The sequence below is a fragment of the Cavia porcellus genome, unplaced genomic scaffold (assembly GCF_034190915.1).
Source record: "Cavia porcellus strain 051 isolate PalLab524CR breed Dunkin Hartley unplaced genomic scaffold, mCavPor4.1 scaffold_1, whole genome shotgun sequence".
Taxonomy (NCBI): domain Eukaryota; kingdom Metazoa; phylum Chordata; class Mammalia; order Rodentia; family Caviidae; genus Cavia; species Cavia porcellus.
The window spans coordinates 234,872,292-234,885,649 of NW_026947484.1; the positions used below are offsets into that span (position 1 = coordinate 234,872,292).

At 37.0% G+C, this 13,358-nt stretch overlaps 1 protein-coding gene across 2 annotated transcripts in view; it reads right to left on the reverse strand.

Moving 5' to 3' along the window:
* Positions 1 to 232: 232 nt before the first annotated feature.
* The window catches only part of Rab10 (RAB10, member RAS oncogene family), an 84,461-nt gene continuing 71,335 nt past the window's right edge, over positions 233 to 13,358 (reverse strand). Inside the window, exons 4-6 of one of the 2 annotated variants that reach the window (XM_063231308.1) lie at positions 10,486 to 10,575; positions 9,431 to 9,532; positions 233 to 2,687 (exon numbers count right to left, since the gene is read on the reverse strand). In XM_063231308.1, coding sequence (XP_063087378.1) covers positions 2,604 to 2,687; positions 9,431 to 9,532; positions 10,486 to 10,575 — 276 coding nt within the window. In that variant the 3' untranslated portion in view covers positions 233 to 2,603. The remainder of the gene's footprint in view (positions 2,688 to 9,430; positions 9,533 to 10,485; positions 10,576 to 13,358) is intronic. The other variant, XM_063231317.1, reaches the window with a different exon arrangement.

Sequence of the window (13,358 nt, forward strand, 5' to 3'; positions counted from 1 at the left end):
GGCTGACTTCTATTTTTATATCAGGTGGCTCTGCTTTAGAGTTCTCGCAATCCTGTTTATTTGTACAGTCCCTTACTAAACACAGTTCTTGAAATTGCCTTGTTGGCCTCCATAGGCTGAAAAAAATTAATTCCTTCTATTTTTAAACTTTTAAAATAAAAATATTGTCTGCTACTATACAATTTTCAGAAGAAATCCAACTCCATGAATAAATGAAAACCAAGCCACACAGTTGGAAATCAAGTTTTGTTTTTATATGAATAGAAGTAGACCATCTAGAAATATTTCCGTTTATTTAAATTGTTAAGGATATATGAAACCGAATTCGTAGCTAGTACCAGAGAATGGACTCAAACTGTTTGGTGTTTAATGAGAACAGCGTCTACATAGGATCCCGAGACTTACAGAAACGGGGCAAAGCCCTACTATTAAGCAAATAAAATTCATGTTTTAAACAGATGATACAAAAATTGATTTATACTCCATTTCCCTTTTTTGATATTTAGAAAGTGCAGATTTAACAAAAGGTAGCCATATCCTTTCTATGTACAATGCCGATTATAATTATGCAAACAAGAAAACTGTCAGTCTGTTACCTAAAAATCCCAGTGTTTAGCTCTCAAACCTTAAGTCACTGAATTGAATAAGGATTAAAGAGGGTTAAAAGTTAAAAAAAGAGATACTGCCATATTCCAGATAAAGGGTAGCAACAAATACATTAACCACAGTAGATTTAACCTAAAACTTAACAAAAAGCTTTCATTTTTTTAGTGGAAAATTAGCAATTATTTGGCAATGCTGCTTTTTACTAGTAAACAATGATAAAGTCAAGTGAAGGAAAGACCTAAGAACAACAACCACCAGTGAGGCATATAAAATTTTTAGGGCACTATCTGAAAAATTCGTGGATTTTCATACCACATATGTCCCTGTGGTGTTTATGTGAGCCAAGAGGTCATTAAAATGTGTGTCACAACACAGAGAGACTTTTCAATGGAAGCTGCTGTCCTAAACTCAGCCTCTGCTCGAAATGAATCATGCTATTCACAATTATTTCAACAAAGGTATCATCTTAGGATGCTAGCAGCATAGCAAACTTAACCTACCCTATCCTAGTGATAAGCAATGAAGCAAAACTAGAAAGACGAAGCGAAGGACAGGGCTAGAAACAGCTAGAGATCTTTCTTGTCCTTCTAAATCCATGGTAATACAAGTTTCCCAAGAGGATGTCAAGATAGTACTTAAAATTAGTAATATTTTGAAGTATCTCTAAATCTTAAGGTAAAGACAACACTGAAAAAGTGTTCTTCAGAGGCCAAATCTCACTACATTTGGCAAACATGTTAACAAAATCCAATCCTCCTTCCTGTTTTGTTTTTAAATTTAAACAGTCTTCACTGGGCTACCTGACTGACAGAGGAGTTGCCAAAATGGAGACTACTCAAATTTAGGGTAAGAGACTTATTCTAGGAAAGTGAAGAGGATACACACCTAATTAGAAAGACAAACCACAATACCCTCCGAACACTAGTGCATGCAATTAGCTCTTCCATTTCATAAACTCGATGGATAGATAGCAAGAGAACAAAGGGAAGAACACAGAGTCAAAACAGAATAAAGGATCAGGGCACAGGTTTTTGGAAGAGAGTAATGAGGGAAGACATCAATTAACTGACGTGGACAGCAGGTAGTTAGAATCTGTCTTTTAGTTTACTTAAGCAAGTTACATCAGTGCTTTATGTTAAACCTGACAAACCTACTAGTTTGCCCCTTTCATTTCTAAATAACTCACACCGCAAGGTGGTGGGAAGGAGAAGCAAATAAAGGGGCATGCAGGAGATGAGCCACGCGGAGAAAGCGGCCACGGAGAACTGGCGGGCGAACAGTCGGAAGTGTCAAGGCCACTGAACACAAGAGTCAGCAAACCAAAGCTATCATGTCTGCATTACGCTTTGTCCTCAGTTAACGACTATGAAAATTACAGCCAAGCAAACCACAAATATTTTAACGGGTTATGTTTGGATGATATGTCTCCTGCACATGCTTCCACCAAAACGAAAAAGGAAAAACCAAGTAAGTTCCTTTCCACATAAGGCACAGGACAAAATTAACCCCATTTACATATTCGAGGCGAAAATGAGTGTTTTCCTGGCTTCTGTTTGTTTCTTTTGCTATCACATCTATAGATTAGAGACTCAAGCACATTATCCATGACAGAAAATTCCACTGTTGTACAAAATAAAATTGTTAATTCTAACTTTTATTCTTATACAATTTGCAGAATAGAATTAAAATGATTGCTATACGTTTTAATGTTGATAAGAACTGGACTATAATACAACTGAAATGCAGTGGTGAGCTGAGCAAGTACATTTAAAATGAGTCACAGACATGATTTCTCTATACATTTTTTTGTTTGAAGAAAAATTATAATAATAAAGTCAGCAAGCAGTCACAGATGAAAGAACAAATAGAATAGGAGGACGGGATAGTTAGGATGAGGAACAAAAGTATCTGTTTAGAGTTAAAAATGGACAGAGTGGTTTATTTGCAGCGAAAAGAGAAACAGGTGGTGGATGGCAACGGATGGAACAGGAGAACGCTCAGCAACATTTGCTCTTCCAGCCCGTGACGCCGCCTCCACTGCTGATATCTACATTTTCACTGTTGGGCTCTTTTACGGGGGTCTGGAATAAACACATAAGCAAAGTAACTCATGAAAAACACATTGCCACTGTAAGTCAAGATTCAACAGCAACATTCTTATTAAGGTCAAAGTACACAAAAGGAGGAGCTACCGTCACCTGAGTTAGGCCTTACCCCACGCAGGCAGACTTGGAAGCCGCTTCTGATCTTCATTTAGCCTGCTTTCTCCAAGCTGTGACGTGTTACACACACTTCCTGGCAGCCCTTACTAAAGCTTCTGAAACCACGTCTGTGCCTAATCTCAGTAGATTTTTTCATCACTTAAGTTTTGACCACTGAATACGCTTAGTATTACCAAAAAACAAAACAAAACAAAAAAACCCCCAAACCATTATCAAGCAAGTTGTAGTATAAAAGCTAATGTAGGGTCCTATCTTTTTTTTTTCCCGTGGCACTGGAGATTGAACTCAAGGCCTTACACATGCAAGGCAAGTGCTCTACCACAAGCCACATTCCCAGCCCTAACTTTATTTTTTAATCCTTATTTTTTATTAGTACATGTTGGCCATACCTGATGATCACAATCATCACAGGAAATTTGTGTCAGTATATAATATACCTTATTTCTTTTTTTTTCTCATTCCCTTTTCTCCCTCTTCCTCCATTTAGAAAATCTCTGCTGCCAATTTTTCCCTTTCCACTCTCGTAATTTAAAATCCTTCCCTTCCCGTCTCTCCTGTTCCTCTTCCTATTTGAACAAGTTTTGTTTTTTTTAATCTTCCTAATGTCTATCTTTCTCCATTTGGCTCCTTATTTATACTGGGTTTCTTACACAAGAGAAAGAATGCAACATTTAAACGTGGGTGTCTGACTTAAGATTACAACTTAAAATCAAGTTCTCCTAAGTAATTAGTCCAAATTATATTAAAGGCTCTTTGGAAATTTATGTAAATTTTGCTGGATTTAAATACTATAATAAATTTAAGGCCTTAAGGGAAATTCTATTTTTAAATTTATAATCTTAATAAGTGAAAATTTGAAATTTAAGCCCAAATTAATGAAAATTATTTCTGTACACAAAAACTGCCCTTTGACATTAAATAAATCTCAAATAGGATTAAAATAATAAAGCGGATGGCCAAGGATAAAACTCAGTGGCAGAAGTGACTGCCTGGTAAGGGCAAGGTCCTGAGTTCAATTCCTACTACAAAAAAGAAAAAAAAAGATTATAGAGATGCATCCGTTTACTTAGAAATATCTCAATTCTATCCTTCATGGCAAAGTAGTACTCCACTGTTATATACAAACATCACATTTACACATATTTTTAATCCATTCACCTGTTATGCCTTGATCCTAGCCCCGAGAACAGTGACTGAGAACAGAAAGCCTGTTTTTCTTGGTTTTGTTTTTTGGGGTTTTTTTTTTTTTTTGGTTGTTGTTGTTTTGTTTTGTCATTTTCATTTTTATCGGTACCAGGGATCGAACTCACGACCGCCTGCTTGCAAGGCAGGTGCTTATGCCGCTGAGCTAAACCCCCAGCCCCTGGTTTTTTTTGTACCAGAAATTTAACTCAGGACCTTGCGCTTGCCAGGTAGGCACTTATGTGCTGAGCTATATCCCTGGCCCTTTGTTTATCTGTTGATGAACATATGATCTGTTTCTAAAATTGAGCTATTATAAATTGTGCTGCTATATCACTGTAGAATGTGTTAACTATTTTGGGAAGATACTAGATGGTCAGATGGATAAAACTAATTTCAGTTTTTCGAGGAGTTTCCATACTGATTTCCACAATGGTTATACCAGTTTATATTTCCACCAACAATGAAGAAGGGATTTATTTGTTATTGATTTCTTGAGGACAGCCATTCTTTCTGGAGTAAGATGGAATTTCAGTGTTGTTCTAATTTGTATTTCTTAAATAACTAGAAAGGGTACTTTAAAGAACTAAAATCTTTTCTTTGTTTATAGTTACTTGCCTTTCTAGGCTAAAGCTTGTATACTGCAATATTGCTTTAAAAAGGCAAACAACTACATTTAAATGAAAAAGAATGAGCAAAATGCAAAATTACATAACGGGAAATAGATATAGAAAAATATCTTCAAGTCAGAATTACTTACTTTACTATTAAAATCGGAAAAATTATGCTATTTCAAATCAGTAGCCCTGCACTATATTATGAAAAAACTCTCTGCATACTAATTTACATGCAGAAAAGTACACAAATCTGACGTGTATAGCCTAATGAGTTTTTAGCATACATACTCTGTGAAATCACCAGATAAGGATGTGGGACATAATACCACCACAAAGGCCTTCCCTGTCCTTTCCAGCGTCTTAAAGCCAAGTCCTGATTTCAACTATCACAGGAAAGCTTTTTCTACCCTTTCCCTTTATATACCCGGAACTCAATTTAACATCTTCGCCATTTGACCTCTTTTACTAAGTATTACTTATGAGATTTATCCAGTACATCATTATAAATGGAATTTAAAAGGCTATGATTTACCCAACAACTTATTCTATCATGAATACAATATAAAGTCTTGGGTGGGCCAAGGGGGGAATTAAAATATTCTAAAAAGTCCAAAGGTCCCAGAGAAGTCCACCTTTACAAACTTCAACTTGCCCCTAGAGCTTGGCCTACTCACTGCCTCATGGTACGGGCTTTTCCTCCTCTTAAATCTTAAGGCAACCTAATTACACACTAAAAAGACCCTTGTGAGCTTTCCTGAACAAGTGATTTTGCTATTAATACAAACCTGAGAAAAATATAATAGTGAAGAGGTAGCTTGGCATCCAGTGAAGAGCAAGAACAGCTGCACAGGAACCTCACTTTCTCTGGGAACTTTCAGGGATGGGTCAGACAAAAGATACATAGATACTGACAACCAGGAAGGCCCCCTACATGTACTGACTCTTAGCACCTTGCTTGTTACTTTTTTTTTTTAATGGTACCGGGGATCGAACTCACGACCGCGCGCTTGCAAGGCAGGCGCTTATGCGGCTGAGCTAAATCCTCAGCCCCCAAGCATTTTGCAATCTATCATTTTACAAGTTAAATGATATCTTTGAAATACATTTCCAAAAAAAAAAAAAAAAAAAAAGACATTTAAAATCTGATTTAAGCTTATTAAATACATTTTTAGGCTGGCTTCTAGCTAGAAAAAGACAAGCCTAACAGGTGGGGAAAGGAATAAAAAAAATATATAGAAAACAATGCAAAGTGATTCTTAGCAAGGTCCTTGATTCAACTGCCTACACCAGGAATAAAAACATGTTACTCATGAAAAGGCAGGGAGAATAAGAATATTTACTTGGGGGCTGGGGATTTAGCTCAGTGGCATAAGCACCGGCCTTGCAAGCAGGCAGTTGTGAGTTCGAGCCTTGGTACTAATAAAAATGACAAAGACCAAAAAAAAAAAAAAAAAAGGAATGTATATTTATATCTACTCATAGCAATAATTAAGACATCCCTTACACTGATCACTATGGGACAGGGACGAGAAAACAACAGCTGCAGCATTAAGGCAGTGACATGCAAAACTTCCTTTTACCTTACTTTTTCCATTGTAAATGTTTGAATCATGAAAGTGAATCACCTAACCAAATAAGTCTAAAAAAGTCTTAAATTCCTTTCACTCTGAAGTTAATTCTTTTTTTTTTTTAATTGGTCTTTTTCCTTTTTATCGGTACCGGGGATCGAACTCACAACTGTCTGGTGCAAAGCAGGCGCTTATGCAGCTGAGCTAAATCCCCAGGCCCATTCTGAAGTTAATTCTAATATGAAACAAGTTTATGTTTAATATCACATTGAAATGTAAGACATATTAAAAAACACACTACAGGGGCTGGGAATTCAGCTCAGTGGCATAAGCACCTGTCGTGCAAGCAAGGCAGTCGTGAGTTCGATCCCCGGTACCAATAAAAATGAAAAAAGACAAAAAACAAAAAACAAAAAACCACACACACTACACTACAGTCTCCTTCGTGGGCCTGCTGACCTGGGGAAGACTTCAGAATGAAACTGTTACTCACTGGCACATCCGTACTTTAATCTCAAAGGAGCCCTGCCTCAATGACTAATAATACTACTTACAAATGACTAATGACACTGTTAAAAAAAAAGGTCAACACTGGAAGATCAAATCATACAGTGTAAGTAGAAAGCAGAAGCTGTACCCAGAGAGGCTGAGACAGGAGAAATGAGTTCAAGGCCAGCCTGGGCTGCACAGTGAGTTCAAGGCCAGTCTGAATTACATAGCAAGGCTGTCTCTTTTTGTTTTGTTTGACAAAAAAACCTAAACAGTAAGGGTTTCATTAACTTTTGTATTGGCTCTTGTGGGTCATATCCTGGCCTGGTCTTTAATTAGACTGTGAGTCTGGCATACTTTTTCATCCTGATTCATCAATCTCTGAATTTTATCTTTACCCCCTTGAGGGTTTTTTTTTTTTTTTTTTTTGGCGGCGGGGGTGGGTGGGGGGGTGGGTGGTGGTGGTGGTGTCCAGGGTCTCACTATTCAGGTCAGGCTGACCTTGAGCTCACTTTGTAGCCCAGGCTGGTCTTGAACACCCAACAATCCTCCTGTCTCAGTCTCCTGAGTGCTGGGATTACAGACGTGCATCACCACGGCAGGCAACTACTTATTAAATAACATTTTTAAATTTTCAAAGTTGATTTTTATAATTAAAAAAATGCAAAAACATTAAAATTTCAAAGCAAAGCTATCTATAAAGGACAGAGTCTGTGAGTGAGTCTGTTCCATGGCTCCTGAGTTATCATTTGTCACTCACTTGACGTACTCTCTATTCAGTTTAGATCCTTCCAGTTTTGTTTGCTGAACATAACCAAAGGTGTGTGTGTTGTGTGCGTGCACACATGCTCCATCAGTATCACACACTTAAAAATGAAGTATTGTGGGGCTGGGGATTTAGCTCAGCGGCATAAGCGCCTGCCTTGTAAGCAGGTGGTCGTGAGTTCGATCCCTGGTACCGATAAAAAGGAAAAAGACCAAAAAAAAAAAAAAAAAAAGAGGTATTGTATCTTACCTTGCTTTTTAATCACTCAATGTACTATAAATATCCTTTGTATTTTTAACTGGGCGAATGCTCCTGCACTGTCTGAAATCCTTTTGACTGACTGTGGTATGGATTGAAACCATATGCTAGGCAAACTTTCTACTGCTGAACTAACTATACTCTCAGTATCCAAAGCAATTTCTGATCTGACACAAACAATCCTCACAGGAAAACATCTCCTGCTTCAGTCACTTCCCAAGCACGATAATCAGGACATTGAGAGACTTGGAAAGGTCCACTGTAGTCCGTCCCCTTGAATAACAGTGACTGATAACTGTCTTTTTCAGTTTGAATATCCAATTGCAGCTAACAAATATCATCATTTCACTCTAGTAAAGTAAGTTCCTTGGTGTAAATGATCCCTGATAGAAAATTTAATTTACTGAATGTAAACATCTAAGCTCAATTTCTTCTAAGTGATCAGTTATTTCTGGATTTTATTTTGAGAGAGGGCCTTAAAGTCATTCATCAAGTTGTCTAGGCTGGACTTAAATTTGCAGTTCTCCTGCCTCAGGTTCTCAAGAGTGCTGGGATTACAGATTGTGTGCCACCACACCGGCTTTACGGGATTAGTATTTTGTACACTGTCACTATTTTAGGTTATATTTTATAAAGATACCGTTACAGTTGTATTTTTTGTTTTGTTTTGTGGTGTTGAAGACTGCAAGTAGTGTATATTTATGCTAAGCACACACTTTAAACCTCTATGCTACACTCTAGGCCAACAGGCTGGATTAAAGAAATTTTTTTTTCAAATATAAAAACAGAAATATTACTAGAAACAATTACATTTTCTCCTACATAGTATTTGTTTATTTTCTGGGATTTGTGTCAGATTTTGTATTTATTTACTTCCATTTAAAAACTAAAATAGACTGAATAAAGAATTCACAACTCAATACTTCCTGTGCATCGTACCTGGTGATTTAAGGAAAAATATAAAAATCTGCCTTCTCAATGTTCTATGTTACTTATACACGCTAACAACGATTAGGACTCACAACTAAAATCTGAGATCAAGTAAGTTCCTCAAAGCCACGTTTTCAGTACTATTTATTTTTTTTACATCACAGCCATTCTGAAGTGACTAGCTACTGAAATGGAAGTGGGTTTATTCCATTCATTCAGTATACAATGCCCTTTACTGCTCTGAGAAGGGACTATAGAAGGACTGAGACTCTGCAGCAACAGTAAGCAGCTAACAGAATGGATGGACTTCTTATTTTATGTTATGCAAGGGAATGCAAAGCATCTGATAAGAGAAGTTGGTCAGTGAGCGAAAAGACTTGATTAAGGGAGTACAGTCCATGGGAAGAGCACTTGCCTAGCAAAGTGAGGGTTTGAGTCTGATGCAGGGGAAGGGGAGAGAGATTGAAAAGCTGGAAAAAGAAATACGGAACTGGGGACTAGAGAGTAACCTAGAGTTTAGAAAACCACTGCTACCATTGCCTAGACCCTTTGGACTGCTAGATGCCTTCTAGAAATCTAGCTAGAAGTTCCTCACTTCACTTCCGAGGATCAGATAATAGCAGTAAGTAATTTTTTAGGAATGCCGCCATTAGCTGGGGATTTAACTCGGCACCATTTAGTATGAGTTCAATCCCCAATATAAAAAAAGGAACACCACTATCCAAAATTCAGTACTTTAGCAATAAAATATTCTCCTGAGGCACTCCACACAAAGTAAAAACAGGAACTTACTTTTCGAAGGATATCTTCAGCTAGTGTGAGAAACGCCTTTTCAATGTTTATATTTGCTTTTGCACTAGTCTCAAAAAATCTAATACCATGCTCCTTTGCAATCTAGAATAGAAGCAAAATGACACAAAATTATCAAATATGAGTTTGCCAACTACAGACTGTAACATCTTAGAGGAAATATTTAAGTTCATTTCAGAAATTCTAAACCAGGATTTTTATTCAAGGGGCAAACTTAAATGAGCACAATGTGAACTGTATCATTTCTATTTGTCATAGGCTTCTGATTACTGTACTAGGTGATGTGTTTCTTTAAAATCCTAAGATAAAAAAAAAAAAAAAAAAAAAGAGCTGAGTGTGATGGTGCAGGTCCACAATCCCAGCACTGGGTAGGTTTGGCAGAAGAATCAAGAGTCCAAGGCTAGGTGGGCAACATAGCAAGTGCAAGGATGGATGGCGCCAAACAGGCAAGACCTTATCTCAACCTAAACATCAGAAGACTCACTAATTTTTAGTGTCCCTCGCAGCACCTTAAATACAACTAAAAATACCACGGCTGCAGATTTGGTTCTTGTGGCCACTGAGACTGAACTGCGCGCTTCACAAGATGAGAAAGCGTGCTCCTAGGTGTGTCTGAGAGGCTCAGTGAGTCCAGCCTTGGGTAGTATGCAAGGTCCCTTGCCCACTGCTCTCTGGTACTGTTGCTAGCCACCAAGACTAAACCCCATGCTTTACCACACCCTTCTGTCATGATGTTTCTGCCTAGAAGCCAGGTGACCATGGACTGAATTTCTGTAAAATGTGCATCAAATTATACCACTCCTCCTTTAAGTTCAGGTGTTTGGTATCATGTCCAATGACAGAAAAGCTTATACAGTGCTCCCAGGTAAATTGGGTTTACTCTAAGAACATTCACTCAAATGGTAAATTATTGTTTCCAACAGGTATTTTAAAAACTACATGACAATGCCAGTATACTCCAGCACTACTATCAAAACAATGGAACAGCAGTAAATCTCAATAAAAAAGCAGTATAAACTTCCAAAGATTTTTATTACCTGTTCTCCTTTTCCTTTAGGTACAACTCTTTTATCATCCATATCACACTTGTTTCCTAGTAACATTCTTTCCACATCTTCATTGGCATGCTAAAATGGAATAAAATTTTATATATTACCATAAATTATAGCTTGATAGTCTCTAAATATGACTTTCTCAATTTCAGGTCATTTCTACAGCTGAAAAGTTTTAAAGCAATTATCCTAAAACTAGGCTCTCCTTAAAAGTCTACCCAAATTTTTGAACTACCCAGCAAGAGATAAAATTCCCAAGTCAAATTCATACCAGATACATTTTATTTCTCCCCTTAGAAGAAAACTGTCTACTTTTAAGATATATGCTGACCAAAAAAAGAAAATATAGGCAACAGGTCTGAAAATGAAATCCCTTATGCATCTCTAAATCCAAAAAGAATCTGACTTTGCATTTTACAGTATGTACTACCCTACAAAAGCTTAAATTAAAAATTTTATAGCTTTCCGTCTCAAATGCTACACTGCTAAATTACCAAGAGATCCACACAGAAAAATCAGTTCAAAACAAATGGCTTCCCATCATAAACCCAATGACATTTTTGGCTGAGTACAAAGATCGATCCTAAAATTCATAAAGGATTTAACAGGTCCCTCTAAATAGCCAAAAAATAGTAACACAGAATAATTTTTAAAATGTATAAAATTTTCTTTTTGGAGATGAGGTCTTGCTATATAGTTTAGGCTGACTTTGAACTCATTACATAGCCTAGGCTGACCTCAAACGTGTGGCAATCCTTTCAGCCTCCAAAGTGCTGAGATTATAGATGTGTGCCACTATGACTGGTTCCAAAATACAGTTAAGTTAAAAAAAAAAAAAAAAAAATTCCAGGGCTGGGGATCCAGCTTAGTGGTTGAACATATGCTTAGTTTGTGGGAGGCCTTGAATCTGATCACCAGCACAAAAATCAAGACAGAAATTCACAACTGCAAATCAAATTATGGTACTGGCATAATGACAGACCAATGGAATAGAAAGACCAGAAAGAAACCCTCCCATATATATGATCAAGAGCTGTTCAGCAAAGATGTTAACATTCAATTAATGAGGAAAAGACAGTCTTTTTTTAACAAATCACACTGAAAAGAACAGTTGTTTGCATTGACAAAAAAATTTTTAAAAAATGGATCCTTACTTTACCCTATGTACAAAACTTTAAATGGCCTAAAACTATAACACTTTTGAAAATAAATGGGGTAAAAAAAAAAAAAGAAAAGAAATGGGGTGAGGGACAGTTGTTCACAACAATGACTTTGACAACAATGAATATGATACCACAAGGAAGGACAGTAAATAAGTAGGTGTGCTGGTGTATGCCTATAGTTTCACTCAGCACATTGGAGGCTGAGGCAGAAGGATGGTGAGCTCAAGGCCAGCCTGGACTATATATATAGCAAGCTCACAGCTAACCTTGACTACAAAGTGAGATCCTGTTTCAGAAGAAGTAAAGCAAATAAAGGGAAATATTTTAAACTTCATTAAACTTTAAAATGCCTGTGTATCAAAGTATACTATCAATAAAGTAAAAAGGCAACCTATGAAATAAAAACATTTGTAAATCATATATAAGGGATTAACATCTACAATATCTAAAGAACTCCTCAAACTCAAGAAAAAAAATTTAAAATGAGCAAACAGACATTTCTACAATGAACAGTAAACACATGAAAAAATGTTCATAATCTTTAGGGAAATGGAAATCAAAATCACAATGAGATACCACTTTATACTTGTAAGGATGGCCATTAAAAAAAGAAGGGAATAAAAGCAGAAAACACTATTAAAAAGAAGCTACATGTTGGCAGGGATGTAGAAAAATTAAAAATCCATGTGAACCATTGATGGGAACATAAAATGGTACAGTAACTAGGAAAGTCTGGCAGTTCCTCAAAAGCTTAAACACAGAATTAGGAAATGACCCAACAGTTCTACTTCTAGGTACATAATGAGAAGAATTTAAAGCAAGGACTCAAATACATGTACATCAATGTTTACTGCAACATTATTCACCACAGGGTGGAAACAAGACAACTGCCCAAAGATAAATGGGTAACAAAACATGATATATACACAAAATATTATTATTCACCCTTAAAAGGAAGGAGATTCTGACATGTTACAATACAGATGAACCTTGAAGACTTCATGGTAAAGGAAGTAAGTCACAAAAGAACAAACTGTATAAGGCACCTACAGAATAGTCAAAAGATTCACAGAGATGGAAAACGAAATGGGAGTTACCAAGGGCTAAGAGAAAGGGGGAAATAAACAGTTACTGTTTAATGGACACTGAGGTTCAGTTTAGGAAGTTGAGAAAGTTCCAGAGAAGGATGGGGTGATAGTTGTAGTAACAGTAGAATGCACTTAATGTCCCTGGACGGCATACCTAAGGGTTCAAATTACATTATAAAACATGCTCATGACCTAAAATAATGTAGTTACGAAGGAGTGTTGGGGCACACTAATTCCAGGTCTTCCGGAGGCTAAGGTAGAAGGATTATAAAGCCTTTGGGAAATTTAGTGTGGCCCTGTTTCAAAATAAAATTCTCCAAAGTACAAGGGCTGGGCTGCGGATTTAGTTCAGTGGCACAGCACGTACTTGCCAAGTGTGAGGTCCTGAGTTCAATTCCCCAGTCCCCAACCACCCAAAAAAAGTGCTAGAGCTATAGCCCAGTGCATGTTAGCCCATCTGCCTAACATGTACAAGGTGCTGGATTTTATAAACACTACCGTGAAAGATACAAACATCTGAGAGACAGCAGAAATGGCAAGGTAAGGGAGGGTACTTTTTATGTGTGAGCATAAGATAAACCAGCTGAACCACAAGCTTAGAAGAGAA